Consider the following 22382-nt stretch of genomic DNA (forward strand, 5'->3'; position numbering starts at 1 on the left):
CCCTAGTGCGCGTGCTCAGAGAACGACCCTATGCTCTCGGCCTCCGCTCGCGCTTTCTGGCTGCATGTTTCGGGGTGCATTAAGGTTTTCGCGTGGCTCTAGAGGATGTACTTCTGATAAGGAGTGGGGGGCGGGAGGAGAAGAAGGCCCAAGAACAACAAAGGAGACAGGGGGAAGCGAGGGACTTTCTACAGTTACTTAAGCCTCTGGAATTCCCCTGTGGTCGAGCTGTGGACCCCAACTCTGCTGGGGAGCCCCTTCGGTTCTCTCTAATGTGAACCAAGTATCAGAGGCAGGAAGGGCCTGGGCCCCCAGAGCGCTCCTTCGCTCAGCCTGGCGGAAGCTCTCAGCACTGGCTTGACAGGTTAGGGTTACTGTCCTTATGTCTTTCTTGGTAGGCAGGAGAGACGACTCCGGGGATCAGGCTATATGGAATAGAAGAACTCATTCTCCAAAGCAGAGGGACAGCAGACTGTGAGTGTGTGTGTGTGTCCGTCTCTGTCCGTCCTAGGAAAGCAAAGTTTAGCTTTAAGCTAGCTTCTCTGGTTAGATTGCCTCTGTTGAAGCCTCAGCTTGGTGGCCTCGGAAGAGCTGGGCCCGCGGTAAAACCTAGTAGACCAACCTACTGCCAAGGTCCAGCGGTCAAGCCATGCAGTGAGGAGCCATGCTTCTGTCCCCATGTCCCTTCACACTCTCACAAGAGGCTTGCAAACCATCGCGTGTATAGTCGGTGGATGATCTTGACTCTGCTGCGCATGCCTTGCTTCTCCAGAGCTGGGATTACAGGGAGTGAAATCGGGTTTCTGCAGTGCTGGGGAATTGAACCCAGGGCTCAGTCCATGCTTGGTACTGGGCCACCCGGAGCTACATCCTCACTCCAAATGCTTACATGTTAGTCAGTGTGCACTCTGGCACCGTGTAGCCCCACGCTTCGTCGGTAATACTGTGTCAGGGAATCCTTGCTATGAAAATGTGCACTCCCACTGCTGTACCCACCCCTCACTCCTGTGTCTAGGTAGAGCTCTGCCTGGCAGCTTTGTTCTGATAGAGGAGGGTCTTCCCTACATTCCTTGGCTCCACTGTGCTTCAAATGCTGGGCTTCGGTCTCAGCTGCTCTATTTGCGCATGCGTCTGTGTGCATAGATAGGTGCACAGGTATGTACATGCATGTGGCGGGTAGGCGGCTGACCTCAGGTGCTGTCCTCCTTGAGAAAAGGTCTTTTGCTGCCCTGGAGCTCAAAGAATAGGCTAAGCTAGATGGCTTGTGGAATTGGGGGAATCCCCCTGTCTCTGTGCACTCTTACCTGACTGCACAGCTGGGATTATGAAGGTGTGCCACCAAGGCTGGCTTTTGTGGCTTCTGCCACTTGAACTTGGGTCCCCATGCTCAAAGTTGTTTTCTGCTTCAGCTTCATCTTGGGGCACGTGCTGTGTTAACTTTTTTTTTTTTTAAATACTTATTTACTTATTATATGTAAGTACACTGTAGCTGTCTTCAGACACTCCAGAAGAGGGCATCAGATTTCATTATGGATGGTTGTGAGCCACCATGTGGTTGCTGGGGTTTGAACTCAGGACCTTTGGAAGAGCAGTTGGCACTCTTAACCACTGAGCCATCTCACCAGCCCCCTGTGCTAACTTTTAAAAGCCTGTTGCTGATGAGGCCTGGTGGTGTATGCTTTCAATCCCAGCACTTGGAAGGCAGAGACAAGTGTGTATCTCTGTTAAGAGATCAGCCTGGCCCACACAGGGGGTTCCAGGCCAACCAAACAGAGCTATACATGGAGAGCCTATCTCAGCAAGAAAAGCCCATCACTGGTTTGACTGCCCGTGGCCTCACCCGCTGTTCGTTCCTTCAGCTCAAACACCTCCCTTAGATTTCCTCAAGGCTCACACCCGTACCTTAGACACTCTTCCCAGAGATAGTGATACCAACGGTGTCTTCTTGTTCCCATTCTTTCCATTCCTCATTTTTGATGCCCCCCCCCAATTCTGTGGCTTCCCCTGGAAGCAGGTTCCATAAGGGGAAAGCTGTTACATCTGGTCCTCATCACTTGTCAGTGGACCAGGCCGTTTCTCAGAGCATTAGTGAGCTGTCTTGGCTTTACTTTAGTCGTTTGTTAGTAACAAATGGCACCAGGGGTGTGTGCCCCACTGGTCTGATTTTCACATGACATCTCTGGGTCTTGATAGCCAAGAGACTTTTCTTGGTATCCAGCCAATCCTGACCCTCTGAACATGTGTGCTTGGATGGCCCAGGTTGAGGTACCAGGCGCTTTTCTACTAGGGAGAGTGGTCAGATTACAGATGGGGTACTCATGCCACGTGGAGGAGGGGCACTTTTTCCTCTGTGTATGCCACATATTTGCAGGGGTCGCAGATCCAGAAAAAGGCAATGGATGCGCTGCTGCTGGAGTTTGAAGTGACTGTGAGTCAAACGTGGGTCCTAGGAGCTGAACCTGGGCCTCTGGAAGCACACAGGGCACTTTAAATGGCTGAACAGGCCACTCTTTTTCCAAAGACAGAATCCTCTAGAACTTCCGATCCTTTGTGAAACACTTAAACACACACACACACACACACACACACCAAATTATTGTATTATTGTGTATAGGTGTCTGTGTACCACATGTATTTCTGGTGTGTGAGGAGGTAGGGAGCCTCCATGTGGATGCTGGGAACGGAACCTGGGTCCTTTCTACGAACAACAAGTGCTCTTAACCACTGAGCCAAGTCTCCAGTCCTGTGGAAGACTTTTATTAGCTGCTCCCGGCTCCAGCAGCCCGGGTCTTCACATCTGTTGAGGTTGCTGCCTCTCAGTTGGCTTTTGTTTCCTACAGTCTCCTGGTGGCCCGGGTGGCCTTCTTTGGCTCAGATTCCTGGCTCCCGGCTGCTGGTCCTCTGCCTCAGCCTCCAGGAAAGCTCTGTGGTTCCATGAGGGCTCCAGATGCTTGCCTGCCTCTTGTTTCTCTGTGTCCTGGGTGGGCCTCGTCAGAGCTGGCTGAGTGCGTAAGCTCGGGCTGTCCCGAGGGCGGCCTCCAGGTCAGCCGTGTGTCCAGTCCCCTGAGCTACCACTCTGGAGCCCCATGCCTTGCCTCCCATGTGGCTGCACACAGCCAGTGCCCAGGCTTCAGCTGTGAAGGTGGGCGTGGCACCCTGGGGGTGGGGGAGAGAATCACAAGGGGAAGAAGCTATGTGGAATAGTCCTCACTGCCTTTACCCATTCGATGGACCCTCAAGGATGCAGCCACCAGCCATGAGTACCCTCTCCCGGGCTGGGCCCAGGGAAGGGGCATTTGGTGAGGCAATTAGGAGCGAGCTGGACTGGGAATACGTATGGAAGTGATGAGCGTCTGAGACTTGTTTGCAAGGAACTGGGGCCTTGAGGCAGGTGACTAAGGAATTTCACAATGCCTTCTGGGAAAGGGAAGGGGGCATCTTTAGGGATGAGGAGAGACTGCCTCTATTCCTGTCATAGGTTATCTCCCTGTACCCTATATCTCCTGTCTGGAAGAATAAAAGAGGTGGAAACAGCTAGGCATGGGCCACTTCAGGTGGGTTCTTGGGACCCTCTTACCTGGGCCACCTGGCAGGCACACAGGACACTGCCAGTGGGCTGGGGGCTGAGCAGCAGCACGGATATGCTGGGGGCCTGTTTGCACAGCTGCCGCACGACCTTTACCAGCACCTGTATGAGGGTGACACAGTGACCCACCACTCCCCAGAGGCCCGGGACCTCCCAAGGCAGGATTTGACCTTCTGCAGGCCCCAGGCAGGTCACTGCATGGGCACTCACTGAGAGGGACTCGGCAGAGACAGTGTCCACAATCAGAGGCCCCTCCGAGTGTCGTTTCAACAGCTCCTGGGATTTCTCTGTAGCCTGTGGGGCAGAGGGGCCAGGGATGAATGCTCCATGTGTGAGCTGAGACCCAAACAGCCCCTCCCTCTCTCCCTCCCCTGCTCTCTCTATAAATGCCATTAACTCTGAGGAGATGTGGCAGGGGCTCTGCCTGGCATGGCCTGTTTTCTTGGGTCCCATCTGTGACCTTCTGTGACTGCCTTGGCTCTTCTATTCTGTCACAGGGCCCTATAACAGTTGCTGAAGGTGAGAGGAGGAAGACCAGATGGCGCAGATGGCCGGGGAGGGGACCAGGAACTAGCAGTCAAGGAGCAATTAAGACTGAACAACATTTGAATCAGGAGGCTGCCTAATGGGAATGGTGGCAGGTGGGGTGGTGGTGGTGGAGGGGTAGGAGCTGTGGCCAGGCAGAGGTGGGGAGTGGCTTGGTGATAAGGGACATGGGAGCACACCAAGTAGGATCCTGCAGCTGACTTCTATCCCAGTTCTGGAAGCTTCCTAGGGTGAGCGAGGTGATGTCCACAAGTACTGGGCATGGCTGACCTCCTCTTACCTGGCCCTTCTCCAGTTTCCGGATGGCAGTGTTGGCACGGCGCTGTAGCATCTTTAGTGTGGTCTGCAGCTCCTGCCGTTGCCACTGAGGTATCACAGCAGACTCTACTACCTATGGTCAGAGCCGTGTGTCACCCTTGCCCTTCTCCTGACTGACAGTGCCAGGGCGGACACTATACCTACCCTGAAGACAAACATCTAGACCGGCTGGAAGGCTGGGAGGGACAGGAAGGGTCCAGGAAGGGACAGAGGAGGGGACACGGCCAGTGGAGGGTAGGGACTGGAGTGGTGAGGGTGGCCCCTGACCTCGGTGAGACGTCCTATGTCCTTAGATAGCCGGTGAGCTTCTGGCAGGTCTCGGCTGCCCCGACTTAGTCGCTCGCTGGCTGCTTCCACCTCCTGAGACAGGCTCTGGCCTACCTCTCGGGCCTATGGGAGGGGACAAGAACGTGAAGGCATACAGTCACTCTCCTAGGACAGGGTCTCACACCTCACTACAGTCTGGGTAGTATTAGAAATGTTTGCTGGTTGGGGCCAGTCAAGGAACCAGGCCTAAATTAGCTGCTGCTAGCTGCCGGCAGATGCTACATCCCAGCAGTGTGTGTTACCACTGGGCATTGCTGAGCCTGGGTGTCAGCTGTGTGCTCCCCTCACCCCTCCACCCCCAACCCTCCATTCAGAAGTCTCCAGGGCTTCTAGTATTCTAACCTGTTGGGCCTGCTCCCCAGTAATGGCCAGTAGGCGAGTGATGCCCTTGACCAGCTGCCGATCCCCAATGATCACCAAGTCCCCCACGGCCCCAGTACTTAGCAGGTGCCTAGAGGAAGGCAGGGGAAGGGGTGATAAGGGAGAAGTCCGAGCCCAAAGCAAGGGATGGTGGCTGCCAAGGTTAAGGGAGGACGAGGATCCAGGGCTCAGGGGCAGGGTGACCCAAGAGTGACTCACGTCCCACAGCACAGCTCCACGGAGGTGTGCATTGCAGCCTGGGAGGCTGGCCCCAGTGCGTGGGCAACAGGAACCCCAACGGACACCACCCGGACGGGGTCTGGGTACACCTGAGAGGAAGGCGGGGCAAGGGCCATCAGCTGCCTGCAACGGACAAGGGAAGCCTTCCGGGATTACCGTCTACGACTCACCTCATCCAGTGAGCGAAGGCCGGGGATGCGGGCAGTGTGTGCCAGGGGCACTTCCTCCATGAACACAGGCTTATCCTGCCCCACGACTTCCTGCACGTAGCTCTCTACCGTCCGTAGCTGCTCTGTGGTCAGTGGGGTCTGGGAGGGTGGGGACACAGAGCGACAGGTTTGGTAACTGCTTCTGCCCACAAGGTGAGGAGTAGCTGGAGGTGAAAGTACTGTCCTGAATAGGGTGGCCTTGCTGAGATGAGGGTCCAAGGAACAGTACCGTGGTACTGACCCATAGCCCCGGGTCCTTGACACTGGTCGATCCTAGTCTGTCTTGGAGCATGTCACTTCCCATAAAGTCCGTCCGTCTTTCTGTGTCCAGCTCACCTGGGTGGCCACGTCAAAGCGCAGCCGCTCGGGGTTGAGATGGGAGCCCCGCTGCTCGGTGGTCGGTCCGAGGGTCTGCCGAAGGGCCCAGCTCAGCAGGTGGGTGGCCGTGTGCTTCACCATGCAACCCATTCGCCAGGCCTGGAACACTTTTGTTACCCAGGGTCCTGGGGGAGGGCCGGGGAGGGGTGGGGGTGGGGCTACAAGACATCAAGAGCGGCCGGAGTAGGCGCCTTACCGTATCTACATACAGCTGCACTTGATCCCCCACCTGTAGGTGCTCGGGAGCCATGGCCTCATGCAGGATAAAACCCCCACAGAGCTGAGCCCCGGCCACAGGGAACAACACATCCTGGGGAGAGAGGAGGTAGTCAGACAACTGCTTGTGGTCATGTCTCGCCACTGGTGTGGCCTCACATCTGCCTCCCACGGGAGCCATCCCCGGGGTGTCTGACGCTCACCTGCTGCCCTGTACGGACAAGGTAGCCTCGGTCTGAAGCCTGACCCCCTTGTTCAGCGTAGAAGTTGGTTCTGTCTAATAGGAGGCCACAGCGCTGGCCTGCTCCCACGGAGGCCACGGCCGTCCCAGTCTCTGAATACAGCTGTAACACCCGGGCCTCACAGAGGCCAAACTCTGCCGGAAGCAGAAGGATTTATCAGTGTTAGGGCCCCAGGGATGTGATGATGGGTTTGGGATGAGGCTTTAGAGGGTGAAGGAGAAGGCATTTCCAGATGAAGGAGGTAGAGACCCCTGCTGGATACTTTGGGCAATGCAAGAGGCTGGTGGCTATCATTTCTCTCCTTCCCAGTCAAGGTCAGGTAAGCTTGTGCCTACCAGCCTGGGTCTAGGTTCTCACCGTAATCCCCGTTGGGGTGAAGAGAATAGTTATACTTGGGGCTGTCATCAGTTGGGGGTATGCCTTGACGGTGCAGCTCCTCCAGTGCGTGGACATCAAGACACAATCGGTCCTCCTGATCTGCCTCTGCCTGCTGGGCCCGGTGCTGCAATACAATCGTGTGTGGGTGTGTCAGGGAGGTGTTGAGGGGGTGCCAGGTGCACAGAGAACTCCATGGGATAGGACTTGAGCCTTTGAAAGCCCTGTCTCTGTGGACCCTGCAGCTTGCGTGGAATGAGACCTTAAGGGGGTTTGCTGACCTCTAGAGAGCTATCTTAGGTGACTAGTAATTTAGACAGGCCAGGGGCCTCAGGGTCAGGTCTCTGCCCACAAGCACCCCTGGCCCTTTCTTCTGCTTCTGTTTGGTCACTGGAGCTGATGCTCCTCTCTATAGACCGAGCAGGGCCCGTGGTTCTGTCTCCTTACCTCTAAGGGCTGAGGGAGGAATGGCCGGGTCACTGCCGAGCCTGGCGGCCTGTACCTGAGCCTCCTTCTTGGCTAGCTGCTCCACTCCTGCTGTGTCCAGCTTCACCTCCTTCTCCTCCAGCATCAGCTCCACCAGGTCCAGGGGAATCCCCAGATTCCCAGACAGCGACAATGACCAGGCCACTTCGGCTGAGGAAACAGAGCAGAGGGTTGAGGGTGGGAGTGGCAGATCAAAGGGAAGAGAAGGAAGTAAGCCAGCTTAGGGTTTTTTTCAGCCACACGAACCCCTCTAGTGTGTGAGGAGCCATCTTGAAACTTTGAAACTTCAGGTTCCAAGGTCGGATAAAGATGAGAACTCAATGCATTTTGGTGGTCTCAGTTTAAGCATGAAGCTGACTTTGGTAAGAAGGGCTGGGGGGGGTGGGTGGTTGGGAGAGGGGGTGGCAGGGCAGGGTTCCTGTGGTGCTCAGGTTTAAAGCAACTGGGAGAAACTTCTGGCAGAAGCTGGGACTGGGACTGGGGGCGGGGTGTGTGAGTCTGAAGTCCCTGGTAGGCCAAAAGCTCTGGGCCTCCGCTCACCCTGGCGAGCCTGAGAATCCCTTTGCTTTGGCCAGGTTCCCAACTCACCAGGGAACAAATCAGAAGGGCCCAGGCGCTTGACGGTGCGATCGATGATCCGCCGGCCTCGCTGCAGGGAGGCCAGGAAGGCTGCCTCATCCTCTGACACCAGGCTGGCTATCTGAACGGAGGCAGGGCAGGGAGTGGATCTGGGTTACCTTGGAGACGATGGGGCTTCTCCCTACAACTCTCGGGCAGCCTCCCCGCCCCCACCCACCCTCCCCACCTAGATCAATACCTTGACTGAGTTCTTCTCAAGTTCGGGATAAGCAGATCCCTAGGGGTGTGGGAGAGAAGAGATAAACAGCCCACCCTTCCTCCGTACTGGCATCAAGGGACACCTGCCCAGGGGGCTCAGATGCTTTGAGAACTGGGGAGGGACTCAAATAAGGAAGTGACTTCCCAGTGGGGTAGGCATATAAGTGGAAGGGAACTCTGAGGTCAAAGGTCCAGCACCCTGAATGAATGTCCTTCCAAGGTCCCCCTGCTTTTTTTGAGCAAGACCAGCTCTCTCAGCCTCCTTGATGGGGTGCAGGACTGGACAGTGAGGGTGGGCACAGCTGGGGCTCAGTGGTAGGCTCCCAAGGGCTCAGAGGGCCTGCAGAAAGGAGAAGGTTCTCTACTTACCAGTGTCTCTACCACCACTGGCACCAGGCTGCCTAGAAAACCAGGTGGTGCCTGCAAGACCTCTGTGGAATAGCGCACAGCTCGGCGGAGAATCCGACGGAGAACGAGCCTGGAGGGTTTCAGAGCACAGACGTGACCGCCTAGCATCATCCAGCCAGCAATACGGGGAGTGGGATGCTTGCCTATTCCCTCTGAGCTCTTGACCTGACTTCACCTCCCCATTTCCTCCCCTCCCAGCCCTGCCCTTACTCACGGGGCACCTGACATCCCCGGGGAGACACCGTCAGCAATGCAGACACTGAGTGTGCGGATGTGATCGGCTACCACTCGGTACGCTGTGTCTATCCGGCCCTCATCTGCTGCCCCTACCCGGCCAGAGTAAGGGGGAGCCCCGCAGCTCTGTAAAGCAGGAGAGTAGCCACAGGTGTTGGGTCTGCCTGACCTGGCCCAGGTACATGCTTGTCCTCAGCCATAAAACTGACCACCACATCCTGTAGGAACGAACGCTGCACTCGTGAGAAAACTCCAAGAAATCAAGACAAATGTGACCCTAGTTTCTTCAAAACACAAGAGCTGTTCTTGGAACGTGTTTTCATGCTCCTCAAGGGGTAGTGGATAGGAGTGAGTTTACTCCCACTGTTATTCATACTCCTCTATAGAAAAAATGGTTTGGTCACATGTGGGTTGCACACTTGCGACTGTGACCCCCTACTCTTGCAAGAAGGTGATTCGTTTTATCAATAAATTGTCTGATACTCTGAATAAAGTTGGTTATTGCATCTGTCTGCCTCATTTTTAGGTTCCACTCTCCCAGGTTCTCGCCACAACCAGAGTAGTAAGCAATGCCTAGAATGGTCTTCCCAGCACTGGAGAGGCAGAGGCAGGCAGATCTCTGAGTTTGAGACCAACCTAGTATACAGAGCAAATTAGAGCATGGCCAGAGCTATACAGAGAGGCCCTGTCTTGAAAAAAATCAAATACAAAAACCAACAAAACAAAACAAAACAAAATGAACAACAACAACAAAAACAACTTAAAAAACCCAAACAAATCCAACCCCCAAAGCAACAGGATGGCCTTTTGGAAAAGCCAACGGTGGCATAGGACTCCCTGGACCTTGTGGGGCTAGTGCTGAGTATTAAAAGGCCCACAGTGGCCATCACCTGCTCAGTTTCCATGGTCAGAGCATCCCTGAAGCACACCCCATCTCTGCTGGCTGGGTTTGTGTCAACGTGACACAAGCTAGTGTCATCTTGGAAAAAGGAATCCCCACTGAGAAACTGTCTCACCGTACTGTCCTGTGGGCAAGCCTGCGGTGTTATTTACTTGATTAATGATGGATGTGGGAGGACCCAGCCCACTGTGGGCAGAGCAATTCCTAGGCTGCTGGTGGTGGTCCTGGGTCCTATAAGAAACAGGCTGAATGCAGGGCGTGGTGACGCACGCCTTTAATCCCAGCACTCGGGAGGCAGAGGCAGGCGGATTTCTAGTCCGAGGCCAGCCTGGTCTACAAAGTGAGTTCCAGGGCAGCCAGGGCTACACAGAGAAACCTGTCTCGAAAAACAAGAAACAGGCTGAACAAGTCACAGTGAGCAAGCTTGTAAGCAGCTCTCCACCATAGCCTTTGCTTCAGTTCCTGCCCTGACTTCCATTGAAGTGACTATGATATAGAAATGTAACTGAAATAAATCCTTTTCTCACCAACTTGCTTAAGTCATGGTGTTTATTATGGCTATAGAAGTCCTAAAACACCACCCATCCCTAAAACAACTTCTCTAGAAGGTGCTATCACTGTTGCTTACTTTATTTTTTATTGATTTATTAAGACAGGGTCTTATGACATACCCCTAGCTGACCTAGAACTTGCTATGCAGACCAAGCAGGCCTTGAACTCAGAGACTGGCTTGCACATGCCTGGCCTCACACTTGCTTTAAAGAAGAAGAAAAGGGTTTGGGAATGTGACTCAGTTGACAGAATGCTTACTTTACATGCATGTAGCCCTGTGTTTAACCCCCTAGCACTGCATAAAACTGGGCACAGAGATCTAGTCCAGTAACCCCAGAACTTGGAAGGAAAAGGTGGGAGGCTCAGGAGTTCAAAGCCATCCTTGGCTACCTGGCAAGTTCAAGGGCAGCTTAGAATACATGAGACTGTTTAATTAAAAAACAAACAAACAAACCCAAACATCTATCTATATCTATCTATCTATCTATCTATCTATCTATCTATCTATCTATCTATCTATCTGGAGCAGATGTGAAGTCTGGGGGCAGGCTGGTATGACTCCCCCCCCCCCCCCGCCCTGCGCTGTTTGCCTCTCTGATCTTCCTAGAGGTGACGGTCAGGGGTCAGGGAGTGGGAATAGAGGAAGCTGGTATACACTCAAACATGCCACAGCATGCTACTTAATCTGCCACTCCCTATGCTGCTTAAGCCATTCCCCCAGACCCACCCATTGATGGATCACTTCGGTGAGATATCTTGTTTCTTTGATAGTGTCCACTCTTCAGCCACCATCTAACCTGCACCCTGCGCTGGTTTCCTCCTGGATTAATAACTTGGAGCAGTGGCTCTCTGGCTTTTGTTGGGATCTGGCTCTGGCTCATCCTCCCTGTGGGAGGATGCTTGACAGCTCCTGCATCCCCTCCACCCGAGCCTTTCTCCCCGGGCACAGAATAAAAGCCTCACTTTGGACTTCAAGACCCCATAAGATGTGACTCCGGCTATCTTCTTTGCAGGAGACTATCTGTAAAACTGTCCTTTCCCCCCAGCACAGGCCACTTAGCCATAGGATTTTAAAGCTGCTTTCCATCAACAGGTAACATCTATTTCCCTATCTCTTGAGCCTGAACTTTCCCTATCTCTGGGCCAGTGACTTTTTCTGGCTAGCAGAATACAGGAGAAAGGAATCTGAGTGTGGTGTTGCAGGCCTGTTATACCAGAATTTATGATCTGGAAGCAAGAGTATCGAGGTCACCCCTGGCTATTCAGCAAGTCTGAGGCCAGTCTGGGATCCAAGAAGGCCTATCTCAAAAAAGAAAAAGAAATATAACGGAAGGATACCTCACTTCTGTCTTCCTTCTTGGATCCTTGCTGAGCTGGGATGAGGACAGGCCTGAGCTGGAGCCAGCTAGCCAGAGGATAGCACATAGCTTAGCTACCCATGCTGTCCCAGGCTGACAGTCAACCAATGCCTAGAGGTAGAACTGCCTCATACCCAACCGTGGATGTTTGGATGAGCTCATGGGATACTAAGAAAATGACCCAGGAAAGGTGGCCTGGCCTGTGCCACGGCCCACAGACTCCTGAACCGGATGTCAGGAGCCTTACTACACTGGTGTGCTACCCAGGAAAAGAGCTCTTGGGGCATGGGCTCCACCCGCATCTCATAGGATTCGACCTCAGCTACCTGGCTGTCTTCCCCCAAAAGCAGGAATTACTAGAAGGGCCCAGAAAGGAAAAGGAGGTCCCTAGCTTAGGATCTAATTTACACTTCCTGTTGGCTGAGAGCCAAGAAACTTCAGGACAATTGATAAAACTGAAGCCACCTAGAGATAGAACTTGTGTTTGTAAAGACTTTTCAAACAGTGCTGTTAAAAGCAACACATTAGGTAGGAGCCGGAGAGATGAAGAATGCTTGCTGCTTTTCCCGAGGGCCTGAGTTTGGTTCCTAGCACCCACACTGGGTGGCTCACAACCACCTGTGACTCCAGCTGCAGGTGGTCTGATGCCTTCTTCTGGTCTCTGTGGGTATACACAGACACACACAGAGACACACATGACACTTACATGCTCACAGACACACATACAGACAGACATATACACATGACATACACAGACAGATAAATATACACACAGACACATACACGCGATATAGACAGACAGACAGACAGATACACACACACACACAGATATCTCCATATCTTTTCTATTTGAGCCTCTGTACCAAGCATAAAGGTTTTGGATGAGGGAAGCAAGTTAAGCCACACCCACCTGCAGCAACCTCTTTCTTATTGCCACCTTAAAGAAAATGGTAGGCCCTCTACCAAAAGCCCTATTCTATCTCCCCTAACACACTAGACTCCTCATGTGCCTAGATGCCAGGAGAGTGGCAGCTGTTACTCTTAATTTCCCGAGTCGGTCTACAGGCTCAGGACACCAGACTCCAGGACACTAGAGGGCTAACAGTATAGTGGATGCAGTCAAACAGATGTGCCTTTTTCATGATGTCCTGACATTCTCTGAGAAGCATATTCCTCCTCTGGGATACAGGACTATGCTGTGGATTACTTATCAACTACGTGGGATGAAGGCCTTTGCCTTCCTCTAAGACCTCTTAAGAAAGGACCCTCACTCAGCCTTGGAGAATGGTGTTGGGGCCTGAACTCTCTTCAGAGTCCTGCCATGCTCCTGACTGTGAAGTTAATAAATCTTTTAATAACTTTTTTACCCAAATAGACGATCTGCCTCAGTGTCCACTTGAGCCCCACGCCCAGAACCTTTCATAAAGGACACATGCACATTTTGAATGGATGAGGGGAAGAGTGAGGGCATCAGGCAGCAGTAGACTTGATACCCTGGGGTCCTTGGTCTGTACTGTCCACCACATGTTGGGAATACTCTTAAGTTCTCAACAATACCAGGGGAGGAGGGGCTGGGGAGATGGCTCGGCTAGTAGAGTGTTTACCTCACAAGCACCAGGACCCAACTTTGACCTCTACAACCCATGTACAATTGCTGGCACAGTGGCATATGCTTATAATGCCAATACCGGGGACACACACACCTGGAAAACTATAAAAAAAAACAACGGGGCTGAGGCAGAAGGGGGCTCACCTGGTGTATGGCGTCGAGCAGTGGAGAGAAGAGGTCAGTGTCGTAGGTGGAACGTTTGCCCTGCAGGATGGCCACCAGCCTTTCCAGGCCCATTCCTGTGTCTACATGTCGCTGCGGCAGCAGCTGCAGGCTTCCATCTGCCTCTCTGGCCAGGAAAAGTGTGAAAGGTGAGGCCAACTGAGTCTGGTAGGTCTGAGGCTGGTGCTCGAGTTCAGCAGAAACCTGATAACCCACGGCGTGAGAGTAGCAGGGACCTGAGGGCAGATGGACCTAGACATGCCCGCTAAGACAGAGTCTTTGTCTTTAGAGAGACCTGCCAAGCAAGATACGTTAGAAGAAATCCATAGGATTCCCCAAGCTTAACTCCATTGTATGACAGGAGGCCAGAGAGCATCAGTAACTAACTAGTCCAGGCTAACTAGTCCAGGTTGTCATGGACAAGGACAAAAATTAGATCAGTTTTTCTTTTAAAAAAGCGTTTAAATTCAGCCAACAACTAATGGTAGCCATGGCCACCATTACCTGTAATGTTGCATGAAGACCAGATTCCAAAGCTCTACCAGCTGGGGGCTTCCCACGTCCCCAGCCAGGTCATAGTGGATCTCAGTACAAGGCCCACAAGGCCCAGTGTCTCCCATCTCCCAGAAGTTCTCTTGTGGTCCGAAGGAGAGCACACGGCTGGCAGGCACTCTGGGGGAGAGAGCCATATAAGTGGTGGGAGACTGGCATGCTCAGAAGCTGGCAACCTCACCCTCCCTGCCTCCCGCTATGACAACCTCTCACCCAAGTCCAGCTCAGGAAGAAGGGTCCTAGGGCTGAGCGACATACAGCATGCTGGCACATGCCGAACTCATGAGGGTTTATACTGACCGTCTGCTTTCCACTCTTCCCATTGCCAGTGGGGGACAGAAGAAGGGGCCTGACTTACCCCAAGCTTAGCCAGATGTCTCTGGTCTCCAGGTCTGGGTCCAGTCCTGTCTGGGAGTCACCACTGAAGTAGGAGACCCACAACCTGTCCTCAGGGATCCCGTAGACTTGAGTCAGAAGTTCCCAGGCCATGCTACAAGCTTCCTCCTGTAGGCAAAACCACCGCGGGGGTGGAGAGATGTGACATTGGGGCCACCCAAGGTCATGAGACCAAGACAAAAACCATTCCCACTACCCACCCTAGTTTCAGATCAGGCCACGTCCATTTCTGCCTTGAGTTTTTCCTGTCCCCATTCTTACAAGCCTACCTTCTTTCCAGACCCAGATGAATTCCATCTTCTCCTTAAGCCTCTCAACCCACACACCCTGGGGACTTTATGTCCAATGACAATCTCAATACAGCTGCCTGCCTCAGCTAACTTTTAAACAGCCATTAAGCAGGAGACAGCCCCTTCCTTCAATCAGGGAAGTGAGGCATATTCTTTCCTAATGGATGTCGTGTGTGTGTGTGTGTGTATGTGTGTGCCCGTGTATGTGTGGTATACACACCTGTAACATGTGGACATGTGCTTGTGAATGCCAGAGGACAACTATGGGTGACTTACTTAGGAGCTAATTTTTGTTTACAACAGGGTCTCTCATTAGCTTGGGACTTTGATGTAGGCCAGACTAGCTTGTCTGTGAACTTCTTCAGGGATCTGTTTCCATCTCCCATCTGGCCATTCCAGCATCATAGGCACACACCGTTAGCCTGCACTTTAAATGCGAGTTCTGGGGGATCCACAAGCACTTTACCAACTGAGTCATCTTTCTGTCTCCCCTATAACACACTGTGTTTAGCTCTTGGTCACAACATCCAGCACTCAGGGTTCAAAGACTTTAACTCTAGAGCTCCCTGGAAACTCGCCTTAAAATATTCACCCCCGAAAGCCCAGTTGCCAAGCATCTCGAAAAACGTATGATGAGAGAGATCACGGCCCACATCCTCCAGGTCGTTATGGCGTCCTCCAGCCCTGACACACTTCTGGCTATTAGCAACACGTCGGAAGCCTGCCATCTCGCTTCGTGGATCCACTGTGCCCAGGAAGATGGGCTTGAACTAGAAGCACATAAAAGCCGGGAAGGGTAGAGTAAGAGGTAAATGAACTTAAACAAGAGACTCTGCCTAGTACAAAGTAGTAAAATTTACAGATAAGGAAGTGGTTGGACAGAATCAAAGCTTCAAGAATATTACCAAGCACCTAGCAGGAGTGCAATAAATGTCTACTTAATGGATGAATTTTATTTATTTAAATAGTCTTCCACTCGGAGCCTGCCCCTCAGGGCTTCACAGCTGCTATCCAGAGATAATAAACTTAATTTCTCTCCACAAGTTTCCAAACTAATTCCCCAAGACCTAACCAGGCCCCCACCCCATTTTACCCAGCCCCTCTTCCACTCAGAGTTCCGCCCCTCACTTTTTTGGTCCAATCCTGAAGCGCTTTTCTCAGGCTGACTCCCGAGCTCCGCCCCCGATCAATGTGGCCCCGCCCCCACCTGGTTCATGCCTGCATTGACGAAAAGCAGGCTGGGGTCGCCGCGCGGCCTCACGGTAGCGGAGGGCACGAGCCGGTGGCCGTGGCGATCTCGGAAGAAGCTCAGGAAGGCGTCCCGCACGGCCGCTCCGTGGGGTGGACCGGGTTCGGTTGAGAAAGGCTGCCATGGGCACGACCTCCCAATGGCTCGCCGCAGCTTACCGGCTGCGGCAGCCAACGCCACCGCCATCTTAGCTCCGGGCAACGGCTTCGCGCGGTCCAAGAGTGACGTTCGAAAGGACGCCTAGTGTTTCCTACAGCGGCCCCTGGCGGGTGGAAGACTTAGGGGGCAAGTCTCAGCTTCTAGTGAAAGTGGTTCCCCAAGAAGGGGACTTCTTTCCCTAGCGAGCGGCTCAGCATACCACTTTGCACAAAGTAGGCCCTTAATTCATCCAGGATTGAACAGATAATTATAAAAAGATCATTACATGCTAGGCTGTATTTTGAACGTTAGTAGCAATATTAACACAATGCCTCTGCTTCCAAAATCTGTATTCTGGCAGTAATGGTTGTTGTGCTATTGATTTTGTGGAGTTGCAAATGAACAGGTGTGGGTGCAGTTCGGTGCGTGGGCCGTGTGGTTTGTACTGATCCAGGCTGAAGAGTGCCAAGGGCTCATGAGTATTCAAGAGGTGGTCAAGAACCCTGCGTAAGTGCCAGGCACTGCTCTAAGACCTTGCCAGGTCCTCTTCTGCCCTCGGTTTGCAGAGCCACTTTGTCCTTAGGGACTGAAGCAGGTTCTTTGGAGCAGGAGTCTGGTGGAGACACAGAAGCCAGACTGCATCTGCTCCATTATTAATTGCTTAATGACATTTGGTCTTTTAATTTGCTTGGGGATGAGAGAATCCAGGTCGACAGGTCAGGACAAAGCTGTTGGCTGAGAGCTGTGGCGATGGCTTTCCATGAGCCTCCCAGGGCCCTGAGGCTTTGAATTTTGCTGAGAGAAAAGAGATACCTGTCCTGGCAGGCCCAGTTCCCTTGACTTCCTTTCCATGGTAACAGACCTTGTGGGTGCAGCTGGACAGCTCACGGGTTTCTCGTGATGACCTTGCTTGACCTTTAGTCTGGGAAAGTTAGCAGATCTAGGAAGAGAAAGGGATTTGCCAAGTTTAAGACCCAACCGAGCAGTGGTTCTCACCCTGTGGGTTGCAACCACGTAGGGTTGCATATCATTCATTTACATTACGATGTGTAACAATAGCAAAATTACAGTTATGAAGTAGCAATGAAATAATTCTATGGTTAGGGGCCACCACAACATGAGGAACTGTTTTAAAAGGGTTGAAGCACTAGGAAGGTTGAGAACCACTGCACTAGAGGTTACAGGACCGAGGTCTTTGTGGTCAGAAGGACAGCCTTGGCCAGGGGTTCTTTTGACCGCCAGTCTTTGTGTGTTATTTGGGTCTTTTGAACTTTTAAAGCACAGCTTCTTTTCAGGGAACACATAGTCTATTTTGGACTTGAGTTTCTATAGCAATAGTGAATTCTGACAAGCCTGTCTATCTATCCCGTGATCCTCTGTCTTCTCTTTTCCATGCAGGTTAAAGGTGTTGCTCTGCCTCTTTTGGTTTCCTCCAGGGTGTTTGGAGCAGAAACCTGAAGCCAGATGGGGATTTCTGAAATTGGCGACCTCGAGAAAACACTGAAATTCTTTAACTAACTGCGATGAGCCCGTTTTCCCAGCTAGAGGGGAAGGAGATCCTCTGCTCTTGTGTTATAGTGGCGAATCTGTACTCTAGACTAACTCAAAAGCAGCACATAGTGGCTTTCACACTTACGCCCAGCACTTGGGAAGGAGAGGCAGGTGGCTCTCTGTGAATTTGAGGGCAGCCTGAGCTACAGAGTGCAAGACAGCCAGGCCTACTCAGAGACCCTGTCTCAAAAAATGTAGCTTTTATTGGTTAATTAAAGAAGAAGAAGAAGAAGAAGAAGAAGAAGAAGAAAATGAAATTAAAAAGAGGCCATGACTGCTCCTAGGTATGGTGGGTCTTTATTTGTAGATATGAGGGAAAGGCAGGAGACCAAGAGGCCAGGAGGGTAAAGGGCAGACAAAAGGACTGGGTAACAGAAATGGCTGGGTTATATAGGGAAGGGTAGTTGGGGGAAGGGTAGCCCAGCCCCTGGGCTGGAGAAGTTTAGGATAGGGGCCAGGATATGCTGGCCATATCCTGTAACAAATAGGGACTAAGGGATGCTGGGAGAACCTGCTGGTCAGGCCCACTTTGATCCATTAAATAGGCACCTTAGTTAGTTCTCTGTCCTGGATTGGAGAGCTAACAGTTGGGCTTTGCCTAGCATCTGTGAGGCCCTGCGTTCATCCACCAGAACTACATAAGCTGGACGTTGTGAAGAGCACCTGTAACCCCGGCACTCCAGAGGTAGATGCGGGAGGATGGGAGGAAGTCCAAGGTCATCCTGAGCTAGATAGAGAGCTTGAGGCCAGCCTGGGAGAACTAGCCTCTTTCAAGAAGCAGCAAAAAGTCATTTTATTGAAATAAGACAAGACTAGAGTGTCAGTGGAGTGGGCAAAGTGCTCCTCATACAACTGTGAAGATTCGAGTTCAAATCCCCAGGCAGGCCTATTCACCTTTTCAATGTTCCTACAGTGAGGCAGGAGGTATTTCCAGAAAGAAAGAAGCACGTGGGCCAACCAGGGTGGCGATTGCAGCGAATTGTAGTGATGACCAGCAAATTACCATGTTTCAGAGGTGGGAGGCGAGGACCAGCACCCTAGGATGTCCTCACACCCCACACTTGTGCCTGTACATCCATCACATACACAAGAAAAGCACACCCACAGCAAGTGGACAAAGCTTTTAGCATATTCACCGCCATTTCTAAAATCCCCCCCCCCCAGAACACTGGGACTACCTTAGAAAACAATCTTGCATTCTTTGATCCTTATTCCCCAGTCCTTTGGTCCTTCCTAGCCTCAGGAAACCATTAATCAGTTTTTTGTTTTTATATAGATTTGCCTATTGTGGACATTTCCACCAATAGCTTCAACTGTATGTTGTCTTTTGTGAATGGCTTCTTTAATATTTTAAAAATTATGGGCACACACACACACACACACACACGTAGGGAGAGGCAGAGAGAGAGGAGAGACAGAGACAGAGAGAGGCAGAGAGAGACAGAGAGAGACAGAGAATTTGTTCAGGTGCCTGGTGAGGTCAGAGGTGTTGAATTCCCCTGGAGCTGGAGGAGGTACAGGCAGTCGTGAGCCACCTGATGTGGGTGCTGGCAACAGAATTCTGGTCTTCCTGAAAAAGCACGTGTAAGGGCTAAAGTTAACCTGGAAGCCCCACTTGCCCAAGGACAGATAGCTTCCTGAAATGCTGGGGCCTGTCTGTTGTTCATGTGAGATAACAAGTCACAGTTTTTACTTCATTAAACAAGACTGGTTGTCACAACTGCAAGGTCGTGCTTAATTCCATGTAGTCAGGGAGCAGCCTAGGCAGGAAGTACATCAGGATGTGTGCTTACCCCTGACTGGACAAAAGCAGGAAGTACCAAAGGCTGTGGGTTCCTACCTTTAGAGGCATCTGACTGATCTAATTTGGCACCGTTTCTTTGGGAATCCCAGATACAGAAACAACCAGTGTCCACCTTCCTGGCCAGTATTCAATAAAGCTTGCTTTAATCGGATCATTGTGGAACTGGTCTTTCTCTTCTCAGTACTCAGATTTAACACACATTCCTAATTGCTGAGCCATCTCGCAGCCCCTGAAGCTGGCCTCTTTCATTTAATATTTTGAAGATTCATTCATGGGAGAGAGAGGGGGGGGGGGAGAGAGAGAGAGAGAGAGAGAGAGAGAGAGAGAGAGAGAGAGAGAGAGAGAGAGAGAGAGAGAGAAAGAGAGAGAGAGAGAAAGACATAAAAAAGAAAGGAAAGGCCATGATTGCTCCTAGGTATGATGGAGGAGAGAGTTTATTGTAGATATGTGGGGGAGAGCACAGCCAGAGGCAGACACATCTGGGAAGTGGTCCTGACCCTCAACCATGTGGGGAGATGGGGAGGGGAAGGGAGTGAGGGGAACCAAGTACAGCAGCCAGGAGGCCAAAGGTACAGAAGGGGCAGCTAACCAAAATGTCTGCATTCTGTAGGGAGGAGCATCTGTCGGATGGACAGCCCAGCCCCTGGGCTGGTGGGTTCAGGGTGGAGGGCAGGATATGCCAGCTATACTCAGTAACAGGTAAGAATTGAGGGATGCCGGGAGGACCCGGAGGCCAGGTCCACTCTGAATAAATAGGCACCTCCGCTGCTTGTCCCGGGCTGTTTAAAACTGAACCTGGGGACCATGTCTCGTGGATCTTAGAAATGCATTTCTTTTTTTAGTTGTTTTTATTAGAAGTAAGGTTTCCCCTCTTATTATTTGCCCTTGCTGTTAAAAAGTGATCATTTTCTTTGCATGTGATGTTCTACATGAAGCAAAGAGGTTTGGGCTGGGGCTCGGAATGCAATAGTTTTGATGTGGCACAGTCACCTGATGAAGAAATTAACCTGAAGGTCTGTACATTCCCAAGATAGCCAGAGGTGGAAAGAGCTTGTCAGACAGGAAGTTACCAACCTGGGATGGTCTTTCAGGAGAACTGCTTCGCTGCCTTGGTATTTGGAGGAATTTCACCTTGTGGTTTAAAATGCAAATGCTGACAGTTTTTTGCTTATTCCTCTGCAGGGCTTTGGTGAGCACTGCCCTAGGGCTGCCTACATGATTGGTAAAGAATGGGGTTTTCTCTTCTCAAGGGGATTCTCTTCTGTCTCCACCTGACCTACTTATCTCGGAAGGTACAAAGCAGCTGTCTTTGACACCTTCACTTTCTGTTTGGCTTGTTTAAAAGAAGTGACACCCTATGACACCCTATGGAACAGGCTCTTTCTGGTTTCCCCTTTTGCTTTGAGAGCAGGAACTCAAGGTCAATAAATTCTACCCTGGACTGATGGACAAAGACAGAGAGGGACTTTTCACCTTTACAATGCAGGGAACCCAGCTCCGCAAACTTCCTCTTAGCAAGGCCGTAGCCTAGACATTGAAAGTTCAGTCTCTGAGAGGCCTGTCTGGGTGATATAGTTATTATGGGGTTGTCTCACCTGGGATATAAAAAATGGGCCTCCTAAGCTCTGGCTATGGGTGCAGATACTAGAGGCCGACGATTTATCTCAGTCAGTGAAGCTTGGCATGTAAGCTTGATCAAGGACCTGGGTTTGATTCCCTGGCCCCCTCATAAAGATCTAGTCATGGTGGCAAGTGCCTGTCATTCCAGTGCTGGAAAGTGGGACGGGGGCTCCCTAGGGTTGGTTGGCCAGCCAGACTTAGCCTATTTGAGTGATCTTAGTCTAAGTCCTAGAGTCTCACAAAGTGAGTGTTTCCTGAGAAATAATACCCAAGGTTAACCTCTAGGTCCAGACAGATGCATATATATATATGGAACTAAAAAGGAGCCCGGGGGAAGGGAGGATAGCCCACATCCAGCCAGCCAGAGTTCCACCTATGCTCTGGACAGGCAGACATAGGGTTGCCAGACGCTTCCACTCAGCCCTGGGTGGGCACCCAAGACTCTGACCAACTCGACAGGGGGTGGACAAGGGTCAGCCCCCAAAACCAAAAGGGGCCCTGGGGTACACCCTGTAGCCTGGGGTTGTGGGAGAGAGGGCTGAGGGAAGAGAGGTTCCCACACCGGCGAGAGTGAGCACAGCCTTGATGAGCAGAGACAGTCTGTGGTTTTAGAGCTTTATTATAGAAAGGCAAGGGGAAAGAGAGAAGGTAGAAGGAGAGAGAGAGAGAGAGAGAAGGCTAGAGAGAAAGAGGGAGAGAGGAGAGGAGAAAACAAAGAGAGAGGAGTGAGAGAAGTGAGAGGTAAGAGAACAAAGGAATGAGAGAAGTGAGAGAGAGAGAAGAAAGACTAGAGGGAAAGAGAGAGTAAGAGAGTGAGAGTGAGGGGAGAGGAGAGTAAGAGCAAGAGAACAAAGGAGTGAGAGAAGTGAGGAGTGAGAGGAGGAAGAGAGAGTGAGGAGGGGCCAAACAGCCCCCTTTAAAGTATGCTGCTATCTTTTCTGTTGCTAGGTAACTGGGGAGGAGTTTAGCCTAAAGGTCAGAAGCTTGGGCCATTGCCTATGTGACTGCTAGCCATGCTTCTCTTGTGGGGGGGTGTGGGGGGGCAGTAACTTAGGCAGAAGCCAGAGTTCCAGGAGCATGAGGGAACGCCTACCGTGTCACATAGGTGAATTATCACCATTCTGGGGTTTAGACCTCAGCTCAACTGGAGACTAGCCTGTCTGTGCATAGCCCAATGCCCAACTCACTCTCTCTCACACAGGTATATATATATATACCTGTGCACACACATACACAGACACAGATGCAGACACTGGCTGGTTAGGTAGATCTGGGATGGGGTTCTAGAGGGAAGAAAAGTCATTGCTGTCTGGTTCTAGCAGGATCTTGCCTTTTTTTTTTTTTCTTTGCTAAATGTCCATCTATCATCTGTCTGTCTGCCTATCATCTATCTATCATATGAATGTGGGCGTACACATGCCACAGAGTGTGTTTAGAA

At 51.7% G+C, this 22382-nt stretch overlaps 1 protein-coding gene across 1 annotated transcript; it reads right to left on the reverse strand.

Moving 5' to 3' along the window:
* Positions 1-2736: 2736 nt before the first annotated feature.
* On the reverse strand, positions 2737-16053 carry Aars2 (alanyl-tRNA synthetase 2, mitochondrial). Its single transcript, XM_021149720.3, has 22 exons — positions 15790-16053; positions 15161-15352; positions 14255-14400; positions 13849-14016; positions 13327-13471; positions 8743-8888; positions 8490-8598; positions 8101-8139; positions 7872-7983; positions 7300-7433; positions 6780-6924; positions 6384-6556; positions 6161-6274; positions 5923-6063; positions 5548-5685; positions 5357-5466; positions 5120-5228; positions 4718-4840; positions 4413-4523; positions 3797-3880; positions 3578-3688; positions 2737-3156 (listed from the first exon to the last, which is right to left on the reverse strand). Exons 1-22 carry the CDS (start codon positions 16015-16017, stop codon positions 2992-2994), a joined length of 2943 nt encoding a protein of 980 aa, XP_021005379.1. The 5' UTR covers positions 16018-16053; the 3' UTR covers positions 2737-2991.
* Positions 16054-22382: the final 6329 nt, after the last annotated feature.

Source organism: Mus caroli, unplaced genomic scaffold (genome assembly GCF_978045245.1).
Source record: "Mus caroli unplaced genomic scaffold, Mus_caroli_1 scaffold_18, whole genome shotgun sequence".
In the NCBI taxonomy this organism is placed as follows: Eukaryota; Metazoa; Chordata; class Mammalia; order Rodentia; family Muridae; genus Mus; species Mus caroli.